The 27,159-nt window shown below is 36.2% G+C and overlaps 3 protein-coding genes across 3 annotated transcripts; 1 reads left to right on the forward strand and 2 right to left on the reverse strand.

Moving 5' to 3' along the window:
- Positions 1-1,558: 1,558 nt before the first annotated feature.
- On the reverse strand, positions 1,559-2,503 carry LOC133764516 (olfactory receptor 51I1-like). Its single transcript, XM_062198190.1, has one exon. The coding sequence runs from the start codon at positions 2,501-2,503 to the stop codon at positions 1,559-1,561; it is 945 nt and encodes a 314-aa protein (XP_062054174.1).
- Positions 2,504-8,866: 6,363 nt separating this feature from the next.
- On the reverse strand, positions 8,867-9,820 carry LOC133764517 (olfactory receptor 51I1-like). Its single transcript, XM_062198191.1, has one exon. It carries the CDS (start codon positions 9,818-9,820, stop codon positions 8,867-8,869), a length of 954 nt encoding a protein of 317 aa, XP_062054175.1.
- Positions 9,821-23,132: 13,312 nt separating this feature from the next.
- LOC133763803 (olfactory receptor 51G2-like) lies at positions 23,133-24,143 on the forward strand. The gene has a single exon (XM_062197541.1). The coding sequence runs from the start codon at positions 23,133-23,135 to the stop codon at positions 24,141-24,143; it is 1,011 nt and encodes a 336-aa protein (XP_062053525.1).
- Positions 24,144-27,159: the final 3,016 nt, after the last annotated feature.

Consider the following 27,159-nt stretch of genomic DNA (forward strand, 5'->3'; position numbering starts at 1 on the left):
CTGCAGACAGTGGCTCCACCTGCTAAGCCACAGTGCTGCCCCATCAATCTAATTATTAAAAGATGAGCAAGAACATTACCAATGAATCATAAAAAGTGTGTATCAGGTACTGGGAGCAGCAAGTATAACAAAGTTTGGAGCATTCCCTGTTCAGAGAACTAAATATTGTTTAGTAAGATGGGCTTATAGAAGAAAAGATAGATGAGATCATGGAGAACTGTACACATCATATACATTAGTTTAAATTTATTATATAAAGATAAATTCTACTGCAAAAACTAAAGACTAAAATTTAAAATGACCTTATATATTTTACAAAGCAAATGCAGCAATGTAAATAATAATTTTATCATAAGGTAAAATTTGAAGAAGAAAACTTGACTATTATGATAATGAAGGAAACTATAAATCATTGAATTAAGGAAAGACTATAGAAATATTTAATATGTATTCAAAAGCTGAAACATTTAATATGTATTTAATATTTAATTATTTAAATACATTTAATATGTATTCAAGAGGTGAGTACACATTTATATTATTCAAGAGGTGAAAGTGAATGCAATTAATAATAGTTATAGGTGGAAAAATCTAAGAGTAGGTACATAGAGATAACAGAACTATTTTTTTTTTTTCACAACAGCAGCAGAGAAGGACCAATCACTGTTCACATGCAGAGAAAATTTAAAAGAAAAAAGCACTTGGAGTGAAAGGCCTGGACTCACTTTTGGATTACATTGAATATGTGGACTGTTATCATGAGGAACATGGCTATTTGTACACACCTACCTGGAGATCAAAAATGAATAAAATATTCTCAAAAATAGTAATTTTATATAATCCATTCCATAACAATGGAGCAAATAAAATAAACCAACATTGGTATAATCTTCAGGAAACTGACATGAATATACTTTTCTTCATACCATGGATTTCCATTTATTGATAGGGAAGGTTGGGAATAATTTTCTTGGATATGATCAACACTTAAATAAACAGAAAAGAACACACCAAATAATTTATTACTTTACTACTATGGCCAAGGCACTCCTCAATTTGATACAATTGAAAAAGTATAGAAGATACGAATGCATTTTTTCATAAAGATAATGCAGGAGAGAAGGGAGGGAATTAAAAATAAAATGAAATATAGTAAAATGGGGAAAAAAATAAAACAGAGTTGAAATTTATTGAAATTTCTGAATTCATTTCAAAATTTATGAAACTTTATTTGTAAATATGGAAAATATTTATAGACTTGTCCATAACAAGGAATTAACACAAATACTGTGATCATGCTCTTTTCATCTGTTTTCAATTTTGGTCTCAAATATCCCAAAGCACATATTGAAAAAAAGTGGGAGCTAAGGAAAGGTTATGAATATAAAAATGTATATATTTATTCAAAAAAACATAATTTATAGTATCTTATTTTATACTCATATCTATACCAACATTTATAAATAAAATCACACCAAATATCAATAATTCTTAAGTAATGATAAAATAGAAATTCTATTTTTCCCTCACTTAAACCACCATGAACATCTCTAACTTTTCACCTTCTCTGGCTCTTGAGAGATTTTCTCAGGGCAGCACGGATCTGCTTGGTCTTCAGGCTATACACAATTGGGTTTAGCATAGGGGGCATAAAGAGATAAATATTTCCCAGGACTGCGTGTGCTAATGGAGAACTTTGGTGGCTAACTCGATGCATTACAGTTATTGCCAAGAGAGGTCCATAGTAAATAAAGACAATAAAAATGTGAGACAAACAGGTGTTGAGTGCTTTCATCTGGCCTTCTCTGGAAGCAATGCCAAGCACTGCTTGGAATATCAGAGCATAGGAAATAGCTATCAGCAGAAAGTCAACTCCAAAAGAAAAGACAACCAAAACCAGCCCGTAGAAAATATTGATTTTGACTTGGCCACAAGCTAACTTCATGACATTTGGGTGGAGACAGTAGGAATAGGACAGAGTCTGGCCTTTGCAGAAAGGTAGTCTCTTGAGCAGGATGGGCAATGGAGTCATGAGCACGACACCCCTCAGCAATGCTGCCAGCCCCATTGTGGTGACTCGTGAACTAGTAAGTATAGTGGTATATTGTAGAGGGTGACTGATGGCCACAAAGCGGTCAAAAGCCATGGCTAACAGGATTCCTGAGCCCATGGAAGAGGATGTATGGATGAAGAAGAGTTGAGCAAGACAGCTATCAAATGCAATTTCATGAAGGCCAAGGACAAAGACTTTGAGCACAGAGAAAAGTGTGGAGAAAGAAAGGACAATATCAGCCCCAGCAAGCATGGTCAAGAAGTGGTACTGGGGCTCCTGCAGACTATGCTCAGTCCTCACCAGGTGTATTACTAGGCAGTTCCCTGCCATCGTGGTGATGTACATGAGGCTCAGTAGTGGTCCCAGCCACAGGCGAGAACAAACTAGCCCTTGGAGGCCAGTGAGGATGAAGAGAGAAGGCTGGAAAGTGGTGATGTTGAATTCAGACATGGAAAAGTGTGAGAATCCCTGCTCAGTTTCCCAGATATGGAACCTAAGAAGGAACAAAATAAAATGAAATGTCAAATTCAGGAGATTGCTCTAAGTTATTGAATTCTCCCAATGAATATTGAAAGCTAAAAATGAGAACTTAACAAAAGGGAAATATTAACAAGTCTTATGCCTGAGAATGAAAGTTTTGTTTTTTTTCTGATATTGCTATGAGGTAGGGAAATCCCTTTATTAAAAGTCTCATCAATGGCAAATTGGACTCTAAGACAAAAACAAGATAAATTCTGAAGTAAAAGTGATTAGTGTACTTTCAGGTCCAGAAACCTAGGATGAGAGTCATGCATGTGGGACCAAGATTGTGCCACAGCAGCAGAGGCACTGCCTGCCACATTGGCCTCCTATAACAGAATGCTGGCTGGGAAGGCAGCAGAAGTTCGCCCAGGTATTGAAGCCTCTGCCACCCATGTTGGACTTGTTGGTACCTGGTTCGACCTGGCCCAGCCCTGGCTATTGCAGCTGTTTGGGGCATGGGACAGTGAACCAGCAGATGGAAGATTCTCTCTCTCTCTCTCTCTCTCTCTCTCTTTCTGTGTGCATCTCTGTGTCTCTATGTCTCTGTTTATCTTTCTCTGCTCTCCCCCTCTTTATGTCATGTTGCCAATAAATAAATAAATAAACAAACAAGTCTTTAAATTAATCATGCAGTTGTAATAGAAGTAGTTCTGGCTGAAAAATACAGTATACTTGTGATTGTTTTAAGAAAATAAATTGAGGAATCAGCAATCTGAGATTGGTTAGCAGGCTAATCTACTTTTCTGAACTGTTGGTCACTATGGAGCAACAGAAACATTCCAATCTAAAAACAGTCTCTCTCTTTCTCTGTCTCTGTGTTTATGTGTGTGTATATGAGTGTATTTGTGTGTATCCCCAGTTTTAGATCTGTTGAAACTTTCAGAAAGGAACATTTTCAATTTCCAGATCAACACACCCAACTGCCATCATACATTCTAATTGTGTGTCAAATCAAGGTGACAGACTAAGATAATCTCCTTCTCAATTCAATGAGTACTGGAATATTATTCTATGTCATCCCACTTTTTTCTCCTATTAATAAAATCTCTTTGCTTACTTAGGTTCTCTGATTCATATGTTAAAAAACAAAATAACCAATCCTCCTTGATCCAAATTACCATCCCAATTGCATTTTTTATTTTCCATAATCTGTGTTTTATTTTTTGCCACTATGATGGATATATATTTTTAAAATGGGTTCATGTTTTTGAGTGATAATTATTATTATAAAATACAAAGCTTACACTCTTATCTACACAAATCTCAGTTGGACAAACTAGAATGGATGCCACTACTATAACATTCACATCATTTGGTATTCTACCTAACTCTTTTAAGCTTTGAGCAGCATTTGATCCCATCAATTACTTTATCCATGAAAAAATATCTTTCTGGACTTCCAAAAGACTATACACACTTTGATATTTCTCTTTAATAAATACTACTTAGGCATGTTTGAGGTTTATCATTCTTTATGTATTAATAAACATTAGTATTATCCCATTCTCTATTTCTCACAGTTTATTCCTTGTTTTCTAAGATTAGTTCCATGTACCTCAAATTCAGCATTTCTAAAACAACACTCACTTTCCACAAAAGTAAGACATCTTAAAAGCATCTGTTTTATATCCATCCAATAATCTTTCATAAAATCTTAGCCCAGCAAATCACCATATAGCCTAGATTAATTAAATATATTACTACAGACTCCCATTTAATCCTGAATTTTCACTTTACTCTTTATCAAATAAAGGAAAGCACAGATATTGAGAAAGAAGTATTATTTAAATAAGGACACATTCATCTAATTGTTCAAAAACATAGACTTACATAAATGAAATTTTATGCCTTCAAATACTGCAAAAATTAAGAAAAAATTTTAAATGATATAGGACAGAACCTCACATCAGGAAGATCCCTTCTTTATTTATCTTAAGCTCTCTCATAGTTCTAGATAACTTATCTTTCTTATCTGTCCCAAGTTTCCAAACCATTGAAAATTATTAAACATATTTTAAATTTTGAAATAAAGAAGATAAAGAAAAGGATAAAGTATATTCGTTGAAAGAGTTAAGTTCAACAATTTCCTAGGGCAAAGGGGAGTGGAAGCTCTTTTAGATAAAACTAGAGAAAGTTTTTCATAGATAAGATGCCTATACCACAGAATCTTAGAGAGTGCCTAAATTCAGATTGGTGGGAGCATTTGGAATTCTGTTTATTAAATATCTTTTCCAACTGACTTACCCATTTTTTTCACTTTCCTCTTTCTTATCCACACCCCTCTCCAACAACGTACACATGCTCTGTTTAGTTACCTAGTGATATATAGAATACACACAGGGATGTTGCTGAGGTTTTTTTCCTCAAAGTTATTGAAGAAACTATCTGGAGGAGAATTAATGGCATTAGTGTCTGTATCAGACTTTCATGCAAAGTAAGGGACTCATCCATATGAGGAATGACCTGATGCCAACCCTGTGGACCATGATCAGTAGCCTGTATCAACCTTGTCTCAAATACTTTCAGATCTGTCTCCTAAACTTGAAAGAGAAATGTCAAAATAGATAGTAAAATAAAATAAAAATAGTGGTCTACTAGGATAAGCATAGTCCATCAATGATAAATATAAACATAATAAAGTTTTGAGATTTAGTAATGAAACAAGAAACATTAACAAATGTATCAATTTAAAAAAAATTTAAAAATTGTATCAATTGAAAAAAGTGTATGTACTAGAAAAGAAACTTAATACATAAATTAACATTCTCAGAAACACTTCAAATTTAATATGCAAAAATAATTGCATTTATAAAACAAAGTAGCATATAAACTACTTATTCTCGTACTATGGCTTCCATCAGAATGATTATTATATCAGTAATCATGCTTACTGAAACAACTGTTGACATTTGGAAACCCAATAGAAAACAAGAACATTTTAAATGTCTACTGCTAACAAAAGGAAAAAAAAAAGGAAGAACTCATAAAACAGAGAAACCAGTAGACATTGCACTTTTTATTATTAAACCTGGATTGTATAAGAAGCGAGATTATACCTACCTGGTGTATAAATACTGTTTTTTTTATTTTTTTGAATCTAGATTTCTATAGATATCTAGCTAAAAATTAAATGAAAATCAAAAAAGATATTTATAGTCACATCTGGGAATCATGGCCCTCAGTCCACAATATACATATCATGGACTCATATGCGAGTGGATGTAATTATGTTCCATCCAACACACCTACAGGTTTAGGTCTACCTGGGTGTCTATGGCTGGAGAACTTGAGCAAAGCTGGCACTCCAGATCCAGTGCCTGAATTTAAACAGGAGTACTTATTAGTTGTGCTAATGTCCCGATGGTATTGGTTCAAAGCCTCTCTCCCTCCCTCCCTCTCTCTCTCTCTCTCTCTGTCTCTCTGTCTCTCTGTCTTTATTTCTCTATCACTGTCATTCTTTCATAAAATATATACGCAAAACACATTTATCACTAGTGAAGAAATTATCATAAAATTTTCCAAAATCTAGTGTTTATGAGATGAGAAGGAAGTGTTCAATAAGAAGAGCATCAGGTAAGAAAGTCAACTGAACATTCTGAGACCACAGGGAACATAGATAGTGATTAGAAGCGTCTCAGTACAAATCACCTTCAATTCCCTTAGTGAATGGGAGAGAAATAAGATAGCAAAGATTAAGAGAAGACATTATCTGAGAAGGGTCATGATAAACAAATATAAAGTTTGAATGATTGGTAGATGATTAATTTTTTTAATGAATCTGTAATTCATTAAAGGTACAAAGGATCCAGATGAGACAGACAACTTTTTACATCAAAGTTGAAAAACACACATGTTTAACTTTAAGCCTGATCACAATGCAATAAAGATTATGACAGTATTAACATAGATATAGTCATATATATCATTCAACTAATTAATTTTTAAATAATATTGTCAGAAAAATCCAAAGTGTAAAATTTGATATGATAAATACTGATGATAAAAGAATATGTTCATATGGAAAATAAAAATATTAATTTAACATCATATACTACAATTAATTCTAATTAGAGCAAGAATTAAAAGTGAAATTAAAAATCATAAGCCCTTAAAAGATATATCCAGAGAAAATATATTTATTACATTACCTTTGGTTAAGAAATGATTCATTATGACTTAAAAGCATGAGTATTTAAAAGAAGTAATGATTTAAATTTCATAAATTTTTTTTAAAATTTATTTCATTGAGAGACATAATTGAGGATATGATGACAACCTCCATACTGAGATAAATGCATTATCTTTGAAATTAAGAAAAAAACTTTCATTCAACAAATACACTTTAAAACATAAGGTAATAGCTGAATGGTTCTCACAACATAATATTGCCATATTGTTAGAGTTTTTGTTAATTTACTTTCCATATAATTAAAATACTAGACCCAAGAACTGAATTCATGTTTTTTTTTTTTCCATTATGCTTTCTATCATAAATGATTATACACCTGGACGTGGGTTAAAGAAACTTGAGTTGTCAACTAATTGTCATGAATGTGAACCATGGGATTTGACAAGGTTGCTTCTTATTCTAAAGTATGCCAATTCCCAGATATTTATTTGAAAACCAATCCATCTGAGTTTCATCTGTTAAAATATGATTTTCATCACATTAAGACAAGATGCTAATATAAGTATAGAAATAGCATAATTCAGTAATTATTAGTTTACTCATTAACGAGGGAACTGTAAGATAGCAATGATGATACAAAGAATATTTGAGAAATAAGAGTTTCAAAAAAGGTTTAATTTGATATTTGTTTATTGTTTTCTTCCACTTCAAAGGCAGAGACAGAAATATTCCATCAGCTGCTTCATTACCCAAATACCCACAACATCTGGGACATGGCATGGCCAAAACATGGATCCAAGAACTCCATTCAAGTCTCCCAAGTGGGTGGCCGATGCCCAAGCACTTGAGCTGTATCATCTTCTGTTTCCCAGGATGCAGTGGTAGGAAGCTGGATTGCAAACAGAATAGCCAGGTCTTGAACTGGCAATCCAATAAAGGAATGGATGTCCAAAACAGAGGCTTAACCTCCTGTGCCACAACACCAGTCTCTCAAAAAAGGTATTTTTAATAATTGTTCAAATAAAATTGTTAACTTAGACACAAGGTGAGCTATGGTACTAATATCAATAGAAATAACCTTTGGAGGAACTTTTTCATGTTTTCTGACAATAAATATTTAGTAATGTCAATTTCTAACATCTAATATCTGCAATATTATTAAGTGTAAAATAGCTTAAAACATAATAAATTTAAAAGCAAATAAAATGCCTAATCTGAGAATACAGAAAACTATGTGTTGCATGTGATAGACAAAGTTCAACTGTTGCATGGTTTGCTGAAATTCTGTTTTCGGTAGAAGAATATATTGTTTCTGAATATTGCTGTTATGTTTTCCAGCTGGCACTCTGATGTGGTATGCCTGTATACAAGTGACAACCTAACTCAGTGTGCCACAATCCCCACCTCCAATTTTAAATTTTTAATAACTATACTTAAATAACTTTGGAAATCAGGAATCATTGTAGTTTCTTGGTTTCTGTCTAAGATCAGTTCCTCATTCATTTAAAGATCAGAGTCAGATTCCTTAATTTGGCTGGGTGAGAAATCTAACTTTCACCCTACTTGTGTGCCAGAAACATGAGGCTCAGGTTCCTACTGACATTTCTCTTATCACTACAAAACAACCATGATCATGTTTGATCACAGGATAACTTATTCAAACATTCTGCCTTCTTTTCTTCTCTTAGATGATAATGATTATTATTATTGACAGGCAGAGTGGACAGTGAGAGAGAGAGACAGAGAGAAAGGTCTTCCTTTTGCCGTTGGTTCACCCTCCAATGGCCGCTGCGACCGGTGCACCGCGCTGATCCGAAGCCAGGAGACAGGTGCTTATCCTGGTCTCCCATGGGGTGCAGGGCCCAAGCACTTGGGCCATCCTCCACTGCACTCCCGGGCCACAGCAGAGAGCTGGCCTGGAAGAGAGGCGACCGGGACAGAATCCGGTGCTACAACCAGGACTAGAACCCGGTGTGCCGGCGCCACAGGCGGAGGATTAGCCTATTGAGCCGCGGCGCCGGCTTTAGATTATTATTTCTTGATGGGAATACCAGAGCATTTTTTTTTCTTTTGAATACAAGTTACCTGTCATACTACTTGGCACATTACAGAACTTGCATAGCCTTTCTCAGTTGATTGCAACTGATGATACAGAGAAGGTCTCATTCCCCAGCAACAACACGTTGCACACCAAATCGCTTGCGCAGAGCAGCCTGGATCTGCCGGGACTTAAGACTGTAGACCAGAGGGTTTAGTAGTGGTGTGATGAGGAGGTAGGCATTGCTCATGGTGGTATACAGGATTGGGGAAGTCTCCTGGGTGTACCGATGAAGCACTGCAAGGCTGATGAGGGGCAAATAAAACACAAGCACTGTGCACAGGTGACAGGCACAGGTCTGCAGTGATTTCCAGTTTCTGTCTTGGGTCCCCAGTTTCATAATAGTGCCCAAGATCTTCATGTAGGAAGCTAGGATAAAGACAGCATCCACAGCAAATGTACAGAGCACACAGATCAATCCATAGATGCTACTGAAAGTGACATCCCCACAGGCCAGGTTCAACATATCAGGATAGTAACAGTAAGAATGAGAGAGGATATTGGCCCCACAGAAGGGAAAAGTCCTGAGGAAAAAAGGCAAAGGGGCCAGGAGAGTGGCACCTCTAATGAGAGCAGCTCCACTAAGACAGGCAACGGTGTAGTGAGTGAGGATCCTGCTATAGTTGAGTGGAGCACAGATAGCTACCAAGCGGTCGAAAGCCATGGCCACCAAGACACCTGATTCCACTGAAGACAGGGTGTGAATGAAGAACATTTGTGTCAGGCAGGCATTCAGGCCAATATGGTGGACATCAAACCAGAATATAGCCAGGACACTAGGCATTGTAGACAACGAGAGGCCTAGATCAGCAAGGGCTAACATGGCCACAAAATAGAACTGGGGCTCATGAAGATTTTGTTCTGTTCTGACTAGAATGAGGAGGAGAACATTACCCACAAGGGCCACCAGATACAGGAGACAAAAGGGGATGGAGATCCACATATGTGCAGCTTCCAAGCCAGGAATACCAATGAAAGAAAAAGTGGGCCAATTAGAAGTGGTATTAAAAGCCAACATGGTGAGATATCATTAAGGCTGAAGTTCAGGGTGTTGTCAAGCCTATAAAAGAGAAATTACGTGTCAGGGAAGTTTAAAAGCAAATCAAGAATAAAAAGATTACTCATACATGCAGTTATAGAGTTATGATATGGAAAGCTCACAATTTAGATTATACTTTTAACCTACTAATAGTTTTATTTGACATAGGAACATAAACCAACCACATAAAAGATGTTCAACATCATTCTTTATCAGGAAAATGTAAATGAGAGCTACAGTAAAATTCCAATAGAATGACAAGAAATATATTGAAAATATTAAAAATAGCATGTGCTGGTGAGAATGTGAAAAAACTAGAATTCTCACTTAATGTTGATGGAAGAGAAAATTATATAGTCTCTTTGGAAAATAATTTGACAGTTTCATTTAGGGCTAAATATGAATTTATCATATATTTAATGTTATCTAGCCATTTTTTCTAAGAATTTACCAAGATAAATGAAAATACATAAAGATTTATACAAAATATTCATAGAAACATTACTCATGACAGCAAAAATATGGAAGGGAACAAAATATACATTGATTATTGAGTGTGGTAAATAAAGTGTGGTAAATACATAGAAATTAACTTAAAAATGAAGATATCAGTGTCAGATAAAAGAGCTTGAATGGATCACTTATGTTATGTGAATGAAAAAAATACAAAGCCACAAAAAATGGTTTCATTTACATGTAATTCAAGAGAAGACAATGTCATAGTGATGAAAAGTTGATCAGAGATGTTGGAGGTGGACAGAAGGTGTTAAGAAACTAGCTACCAAGAGACTTGCAAGAATTCTCAATTTCTCATTGGTTTACTTCTAGGTTAATTATCTTATATTTTGATGCATGTAAAATTTCTACCCAACCTGAGTCACTCAAGTCTTCAATTCTCTCCAAAGTCCCCACACTCAATCCAGTGAACATTTTTTGAATAAATTTGTTTCACTGACCCATAGACCTTTCAACCTAAGTGCATCATAGGAATTTCAGATATATGCTGTAAGCAACAGAGTTAATTTGACCCTTCCCAAAACTTACAACTTTTTCTTGTGTTTTTCTTAGAAATGGTATTAATGAGTCAACCATTCATTTAATGACTATTTTACTTGTAGATATTGTGGTTATAATGAACACAAAGTCAGAAGCCAGATTACGTGAGTTTCAGTTGTGATTTTACCCCATACTAACAGTTTGTCTCTGGTTATCTCTCTATGCCTACTTCCTAATTTTAAAATGACAATACCAGCATCAACTCTCCCTAGGGTTCTGATGAGAAATGACTAAGGAATTCTCGCTGTAATAAGCACTATTTAAGAAGAGGCTAGTATTTATAAAACTTGCCTTTATGCTCTAGTATAGTCACTATTACTTTAAAATAATCTGACAACTTTCTGAAATTTCTATCACAAAAATTCAATTAAAATTTTATTATTCAGATATTTTCATAAATTCTAGAACTATGTTTTTTGTTTTTTGGTTTTTTTTTTTGACAGGCAGAGTGGACAGTGAGAGAGAGAGACAGAGAGAAAGGTCTTCCTTTTGCCCTTGGTTCACCCTGATCCGAAGGCAGGATCCAGGTGCTTCTCCTGGTCTCCCATGGGGTGCAGGGCCCAAGCACTTGGGCCATCCTCCACTGCCTTCCCGGGCCATAGCAGAGAGCTGGCCTGGAAGAGGGGCAACCGGGACAGAATCCGGCTCCCCAACCTGGACTAGAACCCGGTGTGCCGGCGCCGCTAGGCGGAGGATTAGCCTGTTGAACCACGGCGCCGGCCTAGAACTATGCTTACATTTTATCATCTCATATCTTTATACCTTTGCTTATACCAAGCTCTCTAACTAGGTATCTGGTGAATCTTTATTCTATCTTTTTTTTTTTTTTAATTTGACAGATAGAGTTAGACAGTGAGACAGAGAGACAGAGAGCAAGGTCTTCTTTCTGTTGGTCCACCCCCAAAATGGTTGCTATGGCCAGAGCTACGCCGATCTGAAGCCAGGAGCCAGGAGCTTCTTCCTGGTCTCCCATGTGGGTGCAGGTGCCCAAGCACTTGGGCCATCCTCCACTGCCCTGCTGGGCCACAGCAGAGAGCTGGACTGGAAGAGGAGCAACTAGGACTAGAACCTGGTGTCCATATGGGATGCTGGCACCATAGGCAGAGGATTAACCAAGTGAACCATAATGCTGGCCCTGTTCTATCTTTAATTAATGATTGATTTTTCTCTTCCAGAGAATATTCTCCAATCATTTAATATAGAAAAAAAAATTTGTCTAAAGTTTCTCTAGTACCTTTAAATACTCTATCATAGCACTCAAAAAAATTTTTAAATTTTGATTGTTTTTATTCCCTGTCAACTATTCTGCAAGTACATGAGATTCCACCCATTTTGTTTTTCTGAGATATTTTGTTCTGAAAAATCTTTAGGCTTTAGGAAAAATGATTTTAAAAAAGTGATTGAGTTAGTTAAGAATGATTGAAATAAATTCCTTGATTTTGATAAATCCCAATTTTCTTTAAATATTTGTAATACTAGAGCTATATTTAAATGTTGCTGTAAGAATTTATTCTATGAGACAAAAGAACATCATCACATAACAAATGACCCAGATGTTAATCCATAAGCATTTGTTTCCGGGCTTCTAGGGTATTCAATGCAACATGAATATACATTTGTGTGTGTCTGTGTGTGTGCCTCTGTGTGTGTGTAAGTGAATTATAGACATTATAAAATATTAGCAACTGGGGCCAGCACTGTGGCGTAGCAGGTAAAAGCCACTGCCTGCAGTGCTGGCATCCCATATGGGCACCAGTTTGAGTCCCAGCTGCTCCACTTCCTATCCAGCTCTCTGCTGTGGCCTGGGAAAGCAAGATGGCCCAAGTAGTTGGGCCCCTGTACCTGTGTGGGAGACTGGGAAGAAGCTCCTGGCTCCTGGTTTCAGATTGGCTCAGATCCAGCAATTGTGGCCAACTGGGGAGTGAATCAGTGGATGGAAGACCTCTCTCTTCTCTCTCTCTCTCTCTCTCTGATTCTCCTTCTCCCTCTGTGTAACTCTTTCAAATAAAAAAATAAATAAAATTATCTACTAACCACTTATAAAACACACACTAAAATCAGCCCTTAAGGCATTCAGATCCTGCTGAAAAGCCCATGAGAGTATTTCAGGCATAGAAAGCCAAGACACTCTGTCAAAAAAAAAAAAAAAAATGACCTAAATGAAAGATCTCCGCGAGTGAGATCCCAGTGGAAAGAACAGGTCATCAAAGAAGGAGGTACCTTTCTCTGAAGGGAGGAGAGAACTTCCACTTTGACTATGACCTTGTCTAAATATGATAAGAGTCGATGAACTCAAAAGGCTTCCATAGCTTTGGCAACTCATGACAAGAGCCTAGGGTGATTACTGATGCCATAAACAAGAGTGTCAATTTGTTAAGTCAACAATAGGAGTCACTGTGCACTTACTCCTCATGTAGGATCTCGGCCTTTAATGTGCTGCACATTGTGATTTAATGCTGTAACTAGTACTCCAACAGTATTTTTCACTTTGTGTTTCTATGTGGGTGCAAACTGTTCAAATCTTTACTTAATATATACTAAACTGATCTTCTGTATAAAAAAAGAATTGAAAATGAATGTTGATGTGAATGGAAGGGGAGAGAGTGGGAAAGGGGAGGGTTGCGGGTGGGAAGGAAGTTATGGGGGGGGAGCCATTGTAATCCATAAGCTGTACTTTGGAAATTTATATGCATTAAATAAAAGTTAAAAAAAAGACATGTAAATATTTCTATAAGATAATAAAAATACATACATAGTGTGTATGTATACATATGCATACAAAGTATAGCCAATATTTAAAACCACATATATGCTCTTATTAAGAATCCTAAGAAAATATAGTATATGAAATAATTACACATATGTGAATGAAATAATATATGTGTTTACATGTCTATTGTTCTAATCAATTTCATGCATTACATATGTTTTTTGAGCACCATATAAATGTAAGACCATGTTTTATACACTATGTATTCCAGAGGAACAAATGGTATCGTAAATATGTGTTGGATATTAGAAAAAGAGCAGATATGAACAGAAATGGCAATAAAGGCAGAAACTGATATAAAAGCACAAGAGAAGAAGAGAAAATAGTGGAGGGAGAGAGGGAGAAAATTTTTAGAAAAAAATAACCAAAAAGCACTTGGAATACATAGCAACTGATGAATGGATAAAGAAAATTTTGTACCTATACATAATGGAATACTACTAGCTGTTAAAAAGGATTTCGTTGCTGCGATTTGCAACCACATGGATAGGTAAGAAGGTTTCTTTGCTAAATAAAATAACCCAGGCACAAATACAAGTATCACATGATCTCACTCATTTGTGGAATCTGAATAAGTTGATTTCATTGAAGTTGACCATAGAATGATGATTACCAGGAAATAGGGAAAATAATATGGAAGAAATGGGGGAAGCTTATTTAATGTGTAGTAAGTTGCAGCTAGGTAGAATAAAGATGGGTTGGTGTAGAGTATTATACTATTGTACAGTAGCATGACTATAGGTAATATACTGTACCTTTTAAGCCAGAAGAAATCACTCTGAGGAGATAAATGTTCATTTTTAGTTGAACACTACACAATACATACATGTACCAAAACATCATTTGGTGTCTCATAAGTATGTTCAATTTAAAAAAAAAAAAAAGATTTATTTGTTTGAAAGGCAAAAGAGAGAGAGAGAGATCTTCCATCTGCTCGTTTACTCTCCAAATGGCCAAAGCAGCCATTGGGCTGATCCAAAACCAGGAGCCAGGAGCTTCTTCTGGGTCTCCCAGGTGGGTGCAGAGGTCCAAGAACCTGGCCATCTTCTGCACATTAGTACAGAGCTTGGTAAGTCATGGAACACCAGGGACTTGAACCAGCACCCATATGGGATGCTGAGGCCTCAGGCAGCAGCTTTATCCATTGAGCCACAGCACCAGCCCCCAACATGTTCAATTTTTATGTATCAGTTAAAACTGTTTGTAAAAAAGACCATTTGGTATCTGGCACATATTTGTATGCCCGTGTTGAAGCCAGTATATTTTTATGCTATTCTATTACTTGAATTTATGTTGGCAAATATATAAAAACAAAATTTATAAAATAATTTGTCTAAATAAATCTAAGGATAGATGAATAATTGATGTATTGTGTGTGTGTATTTTTTCCTCCTCATAATTCAACCAGATTACATATTCTTTTGTAAATTTTCAAAATGTGTCACTTCAATTTACTGAAAATTCCACCTTATTTCTCTTTAAGTGAGAATGCCCTTGGGAGAGGTAGGTCAAAACCACATAACAAATCATGTTATAAAATACCATGAAGGGGCTGGCGCTGTGGTACCGTGGGTTAACCCCCTGGCTTGAAGTGCCAGCATCCCATATGGGCACCTGTTCAAGTCCTGGATGTTCCTCTTCTGATCCAGCTCTCTGCTATGGCCTGGGAAAGCAGTAAAAGATGGCCAAGTCCTTGGGTCCCTGCACCCACATGGGAGACCAGGAAGAAGCTCCTGGCTCCTGGCTTCAGATTGGCACAGCTCCAACCGTTGAGGCCATCTGGCAAGTGAACCAGCAGATGGAAGACCTCTCTCTCTCTATTTCTCTGTGTAACTCTCTCTCTCTCTCTCAAATAAAGAAAAATAAATCTTAAATTAAATAAAATACCATGAAATTATATATAACTTGTATACTTATAAACATCTTCACTTGTAGTTTATCTCTGTTATGCATTTCTGTTAATTATTAAATGAAGCCCCTTGCTTTGAAATAACTAGTTTCAAGCATCAAGTTGAATGGAACTGCCTTTGACTACTGCTTCTTTGCTCTGCTCCTTCTTCTTTTCTTTACTTTTCTTTCTTTTTTATTTTTTTCCTCTCTCTTCTTTTGTTTCTTTCTCCCCCCCCCCTTTTTTTTTGTTTGCTTTATAAAAGAAAGATCTATCTCTGGACCCATTTTTTTGTAAGTTGCTGGAACGAAAGTTCTGCTCCCTTTGCTTCTCTTCTCACATTATGTCATATGATGTTATGTGTACCAACTTGCACCGATTATACAGTTTTGAACTTTGCAAATGAGACCTAGCTTGTATTAAGAAACATTGGAAGCAGTAATTGAAAAGTTCAAAAATATTGAGAAATAAAACAGCACTGTGGCAGACAATTTTTATGGTTTAAATAATGGCTTTATCACTTCATCTTTAAACTTTCTCAGAACTAGTACTTTGCTGTCAAAGTATTCTTAATCAACACACCTGTCTTAATGGCTATTAGAAAGATTAAACCTATAAACAACAAAAACCATATAATGCTGATAGAATTGAAAAATAAAACCTCTAAAAGTTACTGTATTGAGTTCTACCCCAGAGATCTATACCAAATTTGTATCTGTATCTAATTTGCTTCGTATATTCTAACTTCAGCATATGGGATTTTATCAGTTGAGAAAAGGCAAATGCATTTCCTATATAGAGGAACACTATCTGCAAAATGTAGTAACTTAGAAAACAGCTTAGATTCACAAATACAACCATCTAGAATCGTCTACTCAAGGTCGAAATTACACATCTCTTCTGAAAGCACCAGTAAAATAGCTCTTCAGCCAGCTCAATGTTATATATTTTCATCTGACAATTTAATGCTGGTGATTTGAATGGTGATGCTTCCAAAACAAAATTCTCTACTTGCCGGCCTTGAAATTTGTAAATAAGATGGCAAATATCATCAGTATGCATTAACTTAACATTTAGATTTTTAAAAGTTCTTTTGCTTAATGAAGGACCCAAACAATGAAAACAAAAAATACTCTTTCCAAATTTTGAAAAGCCCTAAGTGTTCTCTGTGGTTCAGCACAGAAAACAGAACATGCTGATTTGGTCAAAGCTAATGAATACTTTAAAATTGTACTCATGGCATGCTTGTTTCAGGACTCAGTAAAAAGTAATCAAAACAAAACAAAAATGCCAACTCCTTGAAATTTGGGAATCTAAAATTTAGCTACATAAGCACATATGGACTTACTACATAAACAAATACTCTCTGAATGACTTGTTGATGAATTCAACAATTGTTACTTAGAAGAAAACAGGTAAAATTAACCAATCATTTAACGTTAAAATATTGCTAATCAGACACAGAATTCTCTGAACAATTTAATATCCAAATCTCACATATCCTAATATAACAGCGCTAGCCATTGGTATCATTTCCTTTATTTTGGGGAACTGCTTATTACATATGCTTTCTATTTTCAACTTATTAAATTTGTTTTTAATGGAATCTGGTTATAATTATATCAATTTACCTGAACGGACTTTCTCAGAGTTATAACGGAAGTTGATGTTGCTTATCTCTGAAACACTTCACTCTCTGCACAGTGAAAGTCCTTTTCACTTTCAAATGTATCTGTTGACTGGCTTGTCCTTCCCTGTAACACAGAACTCCACCGTGCCCTGTGAAGAAGTGAAGCTTCCTTCAAGGGTTTGGGAGGGCTGTGGTGCTTTAACAGACCAACAGGTGAGAATATCCCAGATTGCCTGGAAAGCTCCCCTGAGATTTAAAGAGCGTTGGGAGTTCCCAACTGTTACAGCCAGGAAGCTTAAATCTACTTTCCCCTCAAGGGAAAGAGAGTGAGGGGAGAAGCATATCTTAGAATTTAGATTTCTTAGAAAGTCTTCTTCAGAGAGAAAAACAAGCAATTTTTTCTTTATTGTATGAAAGCCAAATCTGAGTGAAGGCACACAGGTAGGAGCTATGCTTAGAGAAAGCCAACTCTTAAGCTACCTAACAAATAAAATGATAACTGTTTAAAGGTATTTAGTATAAATCTGTGCATACAAGCTGATAAAAGTTACAATATAATTGTAATTTTTGGGGCAAAGATACCAGTTCCTTTTCCCAGAAAAATGTAACAATATTGAACACAGCTGTTAAGACTGGACTCCCATGCTGGAGTGCCTAACATGCTAAATAAAAGTTTGGATTGCTATTTATTTCAATTATGTTGTTAAAGTGACAATTAGTGAGAATGAGACTCATTTTATCTATTTTATCTTTGTAAATTTCTTTTGTAATTTGACAAATTAGGCACTTAAAATATTCTAATGGATATTTATACAAGTTCATGCTAGTTTAGGTCTAACTTTATATTTTAAGAGTCCAGCTAATTATTATTCAGTCTTTGTAGACATGTGACTGGAAAACATTGTTAAAATCAGAACTTCTTAACCAGGATCTTTAGGCCGGCACCGCAGCTCACTAGGCTAATCCTCTGCCTTGCGGTGCCGGCACACCGGGTTCTAGTCCTGGTCGGGGCGCCGGATTCTGTCCCGGTTGCTCCTCTTCCAGGCCAGCTCTCTGCTGTGGCCCGGGAAGGCAGTGGAGGATGGCCCAAGTGCTTGGGCCCTGCACCCCATGGGAGATCAGGAGAAGCACCTGGCTCCTGCCTTCGGATTAGCAGGGTGCGCTGGCCGCAGCGTGCCAGCCGCGGCGGCCATTGGAGGGTGAACCAACGGCAAAGGAAGACCTTTCTCTCTGTCTCTCTCTCTCACTGTCCACTCTGCCTGTCAAAAAAAAAAAAAAAAAGATCTTTATATCCTTGCCTGGATTTTGCCTCCATTGTAATAAAATATTTTCCATGTCAGCATCTCTGGGGAATATTATATCATAAAAGTCATAGTTATTTATCTTTTTTTAAAGATTTATTTATTTATTTGAAAGTCAAAGTTACACAGAGAGAGGAGAGGCAGAGAGAGAGAGAGAGAGAGAGAGAGAGAGAGAAAGGTGTCTTCCTTCCTCTGGTTCACTCCCCAGTTGGCCATAACGGCTGGATCTGAGCTGATCTGAAGCCAGGAGCCAGGAGCTTCTCCTGGGTCTCCTACATGGGTACAGGGGCCCAAGCACTTGGGCCATCTTCCACTACTTTCCCAGGCCATAGCAGAGAGCTTGATCAGAAGTGGAGCAGCCGGATCTCAAACCAGCTGCTGATATGGGATGCCGGTTTAACCCACTACGCCACAGCGCCAGCCCCAGTTATTTATCTTTTATTAAGGATCATTTTAACGTGCATAGTTCTGTGAGAATTTTTTAAGATTTAATTTTATTTTATTTGAAAGGCAAAGTTATGGTGGGAGAGAGAGAGAGAGAGAGAGAGAGATGAAGAGGCAGCAGAAGAAGAAGAGAGAGAGAGAGTTGGAGAGGCAGAAGAAGAGAGAGAGAGATCATCCATCCACTGGCTCACTCCCCAGATGACCTCAATGGCCGTGGCTGGGCCAGGTTGAGAAGCCAGGAGCTAGGGGTTTCTTCCTGGCCTCTCATGTGGGTGCACGGCTCCAAGCACTTGGGCCATCTTCTGCTGCTCCAGGAGACCAGGCGCACCCATGTCAGAGCGCATAAGAAGACAGAGGGCTCAGCCCAGGCAGAGAAAGAGAATTTATTCTTCTTCCATAGCTTTGCTCTAGTCAGACTCTTACTGGATTGGGTGATGTCCACCTACAACAAGGAGGGTCATCTACTTAACAGAGTTCACAAACCCAAATACTACTCTCTTTTGGAAACTTCTCATAGACATATGTGAAATAATGTTATACCGATGAATTTGACACAAAATTATAACCATCACAAAGGAGAAAATTATCTTTACCAGAACACCTTTTAATTCCTACTATGCCTATGGATTACTGGCCTGATATTGGGAGTCAAAAATCAATCTAAATAAATTTCAATATCTTCAAAGATAACAATAATTTACTGGGTTGTCATGAGGAGAAAAATGTTATTTTATAAGTGAAAAAGTAATAACAAAATGTACATTGACATTGACTCTTAAATTCCCAAGCATGATTCTTCATAAAGAGGATCCATTGCTCTATCATTCCAGTAACTCAATAAATTCTGGGTTTGACTAGTCTAAAATATCATGTCTGTATTTTTATTTGAAACTACATAACAAAATAGACCACTTTGACATACATGCATATGTATATGTTTGAATAGAGTATTGTGTGAATGAGCAGAATGGGAAATAACAGGAAAACAGATATAATTTATCATTTTGGATTTCTAAAGTAATGTCTAAATATAGTCAGCAGTGTTTTATATTTGAAACATAAGATATGAAGTTAACAATAGTATATAGTCCAAAGAGATGTCCTTGATAAAATAAACTTTTGATAATTCTCAGAATATATTATATAAAATATGAGTAATCTCAAAATGTAGATACTGTATATGAATTTTAGGTATATAAATTTAGATAGTGCCCATATACAGTGAGTGACTGTCGAAACCTCCTAATACAAAGAAGCAAATGAACTATTTGTGAAACATTCGTAGGAAGCAGTACAAGATGGATTTCAAATCAAGAAGAGGAGGATCCCCAAAGGGTTTCTATCCTCAAGAGAGAACTGTGTATATAATAAGGAAGCTCAAACCAAGCTACAGATATACTTGATTTTGGATAAGGAAGAGAAAGCTTTCTGTGTAGGACTTTAGTAAAAGCTCCGTCTTGTCATGTCAGGTAAGAGTAAAAGCATGGTTTACCTGCTTTTGGGAAAGAACAAAGAACAAGAGACTTTGGATAAATTAGAGAGTAGAGAAACTGTCGCATGTAAAACAAGGAATCACGGGGATCAAGAGGATGTGTCTTTCTATGAAACTATTTCAAGTTTGTTTTGTTCAAGTGCCTAACGTATTGGATAACATTATTAAGCCAAATAAAAGGACATCAGCTTCAGGTATTCCTGAACTGGACAAGGACAGAATTATCTGTGCCTATGGAAACAACAACCATGATGTTTAGTCTCATCCATGAATGGGAATATCAACAGATCAGAGTGAGTATTCTGAAAATGGTTTAAAAACCATGGATGAGAAGATGTATGGAGAAGAAATCTGACACCATGCCCTTGTCATTTGGAAGCATGATGTTTTATACTTAGCAGAATGTAATCTTATCAAACAAAAGTAACTTTCCTAGGGTCTCCTCCTTCCTTCTCTATCCTTAACAGCAGAATTCACACTTTAAAAATGCTAACAAAGCCTCTGAGGTGATTATTTACTTTTTACTTTTTTAAGGTGATTATTTACTTTTTTAAGGATAAAATCTAGAATTTTTAGTAACCCCTACCTATGTTTTCTGAAAGTTTCATCCACGTTGAAACAGACTGAGGTTATACAAAATTGAATAACATACCGAAGTCTTCTATTATTTTTGTTGCTATTATTATTGCTGTTTTTCTCTGATAATCTTTCCCTTACCAAATGGAGCATTTGAACAGGAGCAGCTGAGAAATACTCTGTTCACCAGAGCTGAGGTCTATATGCCTCACACAGGGAATGAAGACTGAAGTGTTGTCTCCACAAAGGCCTCTGTTCACAGTTCTAGGCTGACGTTAACAGGGGAGGACTAGTGAGGAATTGGGATGATTAGAATATGCAAATATTTGCTTGACAATGTTTTTGAGGAAATAGCATGTGGATTTGAAGATTATGTATGTAATGTCTGTTTAGTTCCTTAAATATCAATGTGGTGAGACATTGACTGAGGAAAAATGTGTGCTTTGCTCTCTGTGAGAAAGAGACTTAAAATAACTATAGTTGCTTTTACCTGAAGGAATAATTTTTGATAATGTAGAGCATGAAAATGGCCTTATGTCTCACATATCTTATATTATAATTAAATATTTGACAGGATTCTCATTGTTTAAATCAGTGTAGCTAATTGCTCTGGCTTAAAGCTTTTCAGTATCAATAAATGTAGTTTAGAATCAGGCATGTAATAATTAATATTTATTTAATTTTTAAAGAACAAATAATCATACCTATATGAAATAAATAATTTTGGAATTATAAAGTTTTTGTTTGTGATTGGAAATTACTTGTTAACACTATCTATATAATATACAAATAAACTTTGTATGTAAAATATCCCTAGATTTTATTAATTAAAATTAAAAATATTTAATCTTTGTAACAAAAAGAGAACCAATGAAAATTATTTTTGAATATGTGTATCTATTTAGTAGTTAATGTTTCAATTATAAAGAATTTTTATGTTAAATTTTAGAAAATACTTTTATATTCATCAATGAATTATCATGACAGGACTTCATAAACTTGGTAATGAAACTTGGTCATTAAAAACATTTTAATCTATTAAAATATTTCTCTATATTTAACAAAAGTGTTTTTCTTGTAAAACACAATAATCATTGTGTTATTATACACTAATAATTATTATTAAAGAACCATAGAAGGATTATTTAAAATAATACAAAATTTCTACAAACTTAGTTTCAATTTCTGTACTCAGGTACAAAATATACCATATGATGCTGAGTCCATAGACTTCAGTCTAAGTACTGCTAATATCTATCATTATTGACCAAGCCAGTAAGAAAAACCCAAGTCATCACCCTCTACTATATTAACAGCTATGGATTTGTGGTAGCCCTTTCTTATTTGAGAGGAATGCTTTCACAACCCCCAGAGGATGCCTGAAACCTTGAAAAGTACTGGACCCTATAAAATCCATGTTTTTTCTTATGCATACATTCCTATGATTAATACAATCGATTTTCCATCTTAAATAAGTACCTGACACTTACTGTGGACAAAACTTTTGCAATTTTAGGTACAGCAGGAAAGCTAGCTTGAATTTAGTTTTCTTTTTTTCCAGTTTCATGGTTGGTTTGTCCTTACTGTAGATCTTAGCAATCTCAGCCAATTTTTTTCTTCTTTCATCGGTTGAGAAACTTCAGTTTTTCACTTAAAGGCAGCATAGTAAGGTTTCTTTTTGGCACGTTCAAACTGTCAATATCACTCGTCAGGCATTTTGGGACCTTCATAAGGAAAATGAGGGCTACTTAAACACAAGTCCAAGTCAATCTGATAAACAAGATGGCAGGCAAGTGGAAGATGGGTGTTTTGTACAAGGTGGCCACCTACACAAAGGGATGACTAATGTCCCAAGACGGATAGAGCAGGATGATGTGAGAATGCCACTCACAATACTGCACAATATAAAACTTATGACTTGTTTATTTTTAGAATTTCTACTTACTGTTACAGAAAAAAGATTGACTGTGCGTAATTGGAACTATACAGAACCAGAACGCAGATATGGTGGGACTACTATATTTAAATTAAAATGTGTATTTTAGAGTTTTTACTTCAAATATATAACAATTAAATAACTTAGGTAAATTAACATAATGATGTGTACTCGGATAAATGTTGGAGTCAAATTACAATGTTTGTTTCAGGAACAACACATTTGCTTCCAGGAAAGGCATGCAGCTTTGGCGTCGTGACTCCTGTTAACAGTACCAACTCCATCTTCTCCACTTTCCTGGTGACAGGCATCCGTGGGCTGGAGGCTGTGCACATCTGGATTTCTATACCCTTCTGCACTATGTTCCTCAGTACCTTGGTGGGCAATGTGACCATCTTGACAGTTATCTGGAGGGAGCAGACCCTCCATGTGCCTATGTACCTCTTCTTGGCAATGCTAGCTGCCTCTGATCTTGGTCTGTCCCTTTCCACATTTCCCACAATGCTGAAGATCTTCTGGCTGGATGCTCGAGAGCTGACCTTTTTGGCTTGCTTCACCCAAATGTTCTTTATTCACACCTTCCAGGATTTTGAGTCAGCTATCATACTGGCAATGGCCTTTGACCGTTATGTGGCCATTTCTCGCCCATTGCATTATTCTTCCATCCTCACCAGTAATGTAATTGCCAGGATAGGTTTGGCTATTGTTGTGCGAACATTGACTGTACAGTTGCCCCTCCCCATTCTCTTAAAGAGGTTGTGTTTCTGTCACTCCAATGTTCTTTCTCATTCCTACTGCCTACATCCTGACATCATCAAGCTCTCCTGCTCCAATACTAGGATCAATAGTGTCTTTGGACTCTTTGTGGTGCTATCCACTATGGGCCTTGATTTTTTCCTCATTCTCCTTTCCTATGTGTTGATTCTGAAAACTGTACTGGGCATTGCATCCCGTGGTGGCCGCCACAAGGCTCTCAACACCTGTATTTCCCACCTGTGTGCTGTGATCTTATTCTTCACACCCATGATCTGTCTGTCTATGCTCCACCGCTTTGGTCCAAGGCTTCCTTCCCATATCTATGTGACCATGGCCAACATGCATTTCCTCATTCCTCCTGTGATGAATCCCATTGTGTATGTGGTAAAAACCAAGCAGATTCGAGACAAAATTCTGAAGCTCTGCATCAAAAGAGGACCAGGAGAATTCTAAGTCACATTTATAACATAAACCTTGGTAAACGAATGCAACACTAGGACACCAATCCAACTCTTCCATTTGAACTAGGGCTTCACATCTATAGTACTGCTTTCCCAGGCCATAGCAGAGAGCTGGATCAGAAATGGAGCAGCCGGGTCTCGAACCGGAGCCCATATGGGGTGCTGGCACTGCTATGCCACAGTGCCAGCCCGGATATCACAGTTTTACAAATTACACAAGCTGAAGTTTTCTCTTCCAGCTATAGTTATGGCTTAAGTTTGTCATGTGAATCTCCTCCTATAATTGCTTTCTAGCTCAGATGCTTCTTTTAAGCTTAAATTTGTTTTATAAATTTGTTTTACAGATCTTAAATTTGTTTTATAAAATATGGCTTCTAATTTTCTCTTTTGCTTTCTAGAAAATAAATTTTCCTTCAGACATTCTATCACTATTATTTATCAATCCAATTCTATAACTGTCTATTCATTACATTAATATTTCAATGAATTTTGCATTGCAGTGCAGCCTCTTCACTGCCATTTTACAATTGTTCATGTCATGTAAGTTGTGACATCTTATAAAGCAACATAGATTGGAAAAGTGTAGGGTGTAGGGGTAAGATTTTTTTCTAGTCTAGTTGGATTACAGCTATTATTATAAATTCTAATAAGATTGAGAATGAAAAGCATATAAGAAAAATAGTGCAAGTATTGGTATTGCTGACACTAGGAGAGACAAGATAGAAAAGTCATTTCTAAAGTGCTAATAAGAGAAAATATTTTTCCAATATCAATATTCCCTTATCCATGGATGTAGTATTGGCATCTTTGATTTGTTCTTGGACAGAGGTCTTAAATTTTATAGCTGTGAAAGTATAACTACTGAAATCCATGAAAGTCAATGAAGATTGTTGAATTGTTTGTATCACAACTGCTCTCTCTTGTATGGCACACATCATGCTCAGTGTAATCCCTGTCCTTTCTAAATCAGATAACGCAGAAGACACTGCAAATGATGGGCATAATGGCTCTACACTTTCCACAGATTGACAGGCTGTATTTGAAGGTCATTACATTTATAAACAGTCATAAATTTTTGATTCTGGAAAAAAGATGCTGATACAGAGAATTTAGGTAGACATAGTCGACATTGTACATTTCATGGTTATATAGTTTTTCCAATTATCTGATAATAGATACTCATTTATTGTTTTCATGCTTATATTACATAAATCTGTAGCAAGTAGCTTTGTTTTATGTGCTTCATATTTAGTACAGACCACACACATTTTCAAAAACACTTGATTTTTATGCTGTATTATTTTTATACCTTTTAACATTAAATTAAACTTTGGAATCCATTTAAATACCTTTATATTTTCCACTCTTTCATCTGAACTTTTGATTTCCAATTAAGAACAACATGCAATTTTCTTGTTGGAATGACTATATATTACTGATATCAAATGCATTTGAACTTTCTGTGCTAGCCTTATACATGCAGTGCTAGAATTTTTGGAAGCTCTATTCATAGAAAACCATTCAAATATTGACAGCTTTTGGCCTAAGCATTTGGCACAGTAATTAAGACATTTCTTGAGGCACAGTATCCCATATCAGAGTAACTGAGTTTGAGTCCTGGTTCTGTTCCTAAAGGCATTTTGATAAGAGCAAACCAAGCAGTGGCTGAAATGTTGCTCCAAACATCCAGCCCCATTACTGGTTTTATATTTAATGTATGTGTTTGTGTACATAATAGTCATATTTTCTCTCACTTGAGATATAAACTACTTTTAGGTCACATAACAGCTAATGATATTTTACACATGCTAAATGACAACATTTCTGATATAAGTCCAGTGGTGGCTTAGCAAATTCCAGATAATGATAAGAGAGGCCCACAAGAAAATAGTACAGGGGATCTGCTTTACTCAGTTACTGCCTATCTTTGTAGTCATGTCAATGTCTTCTGATAAAATTCAGAGTTTCTGAAATATTCTAACAGTTACCAAGTAAAAATGTTATTAATTATGCCTAAAGCAACATCTCAAATGTTTCACACCACATGCAAAGTACATAAAAGTATTATTGTGTGCACCTGTGGCCGGGTATAAGGTATGCACATGCTGATTACATGATAGATATATATGCCTGTGTTTCCAGTTTGCTTCAAGAATGCTAGACTCCAAAATGCAAGCAGACTTCCCTGGATAAAGGCATCTCTCATGTGTCTATGGGGTCCATAGCTGGAACAAACCTTGCAGAGAGAGGATACTCTTGGAAGCCTAACTTGGCTAGCTTTTGACTATGTATAGTTTTTTCCTGTTGATCCTGTATAATGTTCCCTGTGATGTTAAACTGTGCATGTAACTTTAAACTGAGCCATCTGAGTCCTTCTAGAGAATCATCAAACCTGTGTGGTTCACCTGAGATGGCTCCTGTGTTTCTTTCCTGACTTACTCTAGATCTCAACTTCCCACGTCCACACCTATTGCAATCAGAACGTGTATCATATCACTCACCACGTAGCTTCAAAATAAAATCCAGATCCATTTCATATGTTTCTAGTGAGTTCCTTCTCCTCTGCTCCTCAAAATCACTCCTCAGAAGATAAGAGCTTACTTTGAGGAGAGTAAATGGAGAAAAAGGCAGAATGCTAGAAGAAATTACGCTGTATGCTACTGAAACAAAGGCCAGCTACTGTGGAATTTATTTATCTTGGAAAACACTATGGTTACAAATCACAGAAATGGTGCTGAAGATACTCTATTCTAACTTCCAAAATATTGGATTTGGAGGGAAAGGTGCTTTTTAGGAAAAGGATATAAAGGATTGCATGTTTTGGAATGCTAAATGTGATACAAGTTGTTTCTTGGGTCGGAATATCTAGGGTCTTGTGTGACTTTTGTTTATCCAGAATTATGATGGTCTTAAAATGGAAACAGAAGAAAATAAGCCTGAAACCAAATTGGGTGCAAGTTCTAAGCTTGTATCATGTATGGCTGGAGGATACAAAAGGCTCATAATGG

This window comes from Lepus europaeus, chromosome 7 (genome assembly GCF_033115175.1).
Source record: "Lepus europaeus isolate LE1 chromosome 7, mLepTim1.pri, whole genome shotgun sequence".
NCBI lineage: Eukaryota > Metazoa > Chordata > Mammalia > Lagomorpha > Leporidae > Lepus > Lepus europaeus.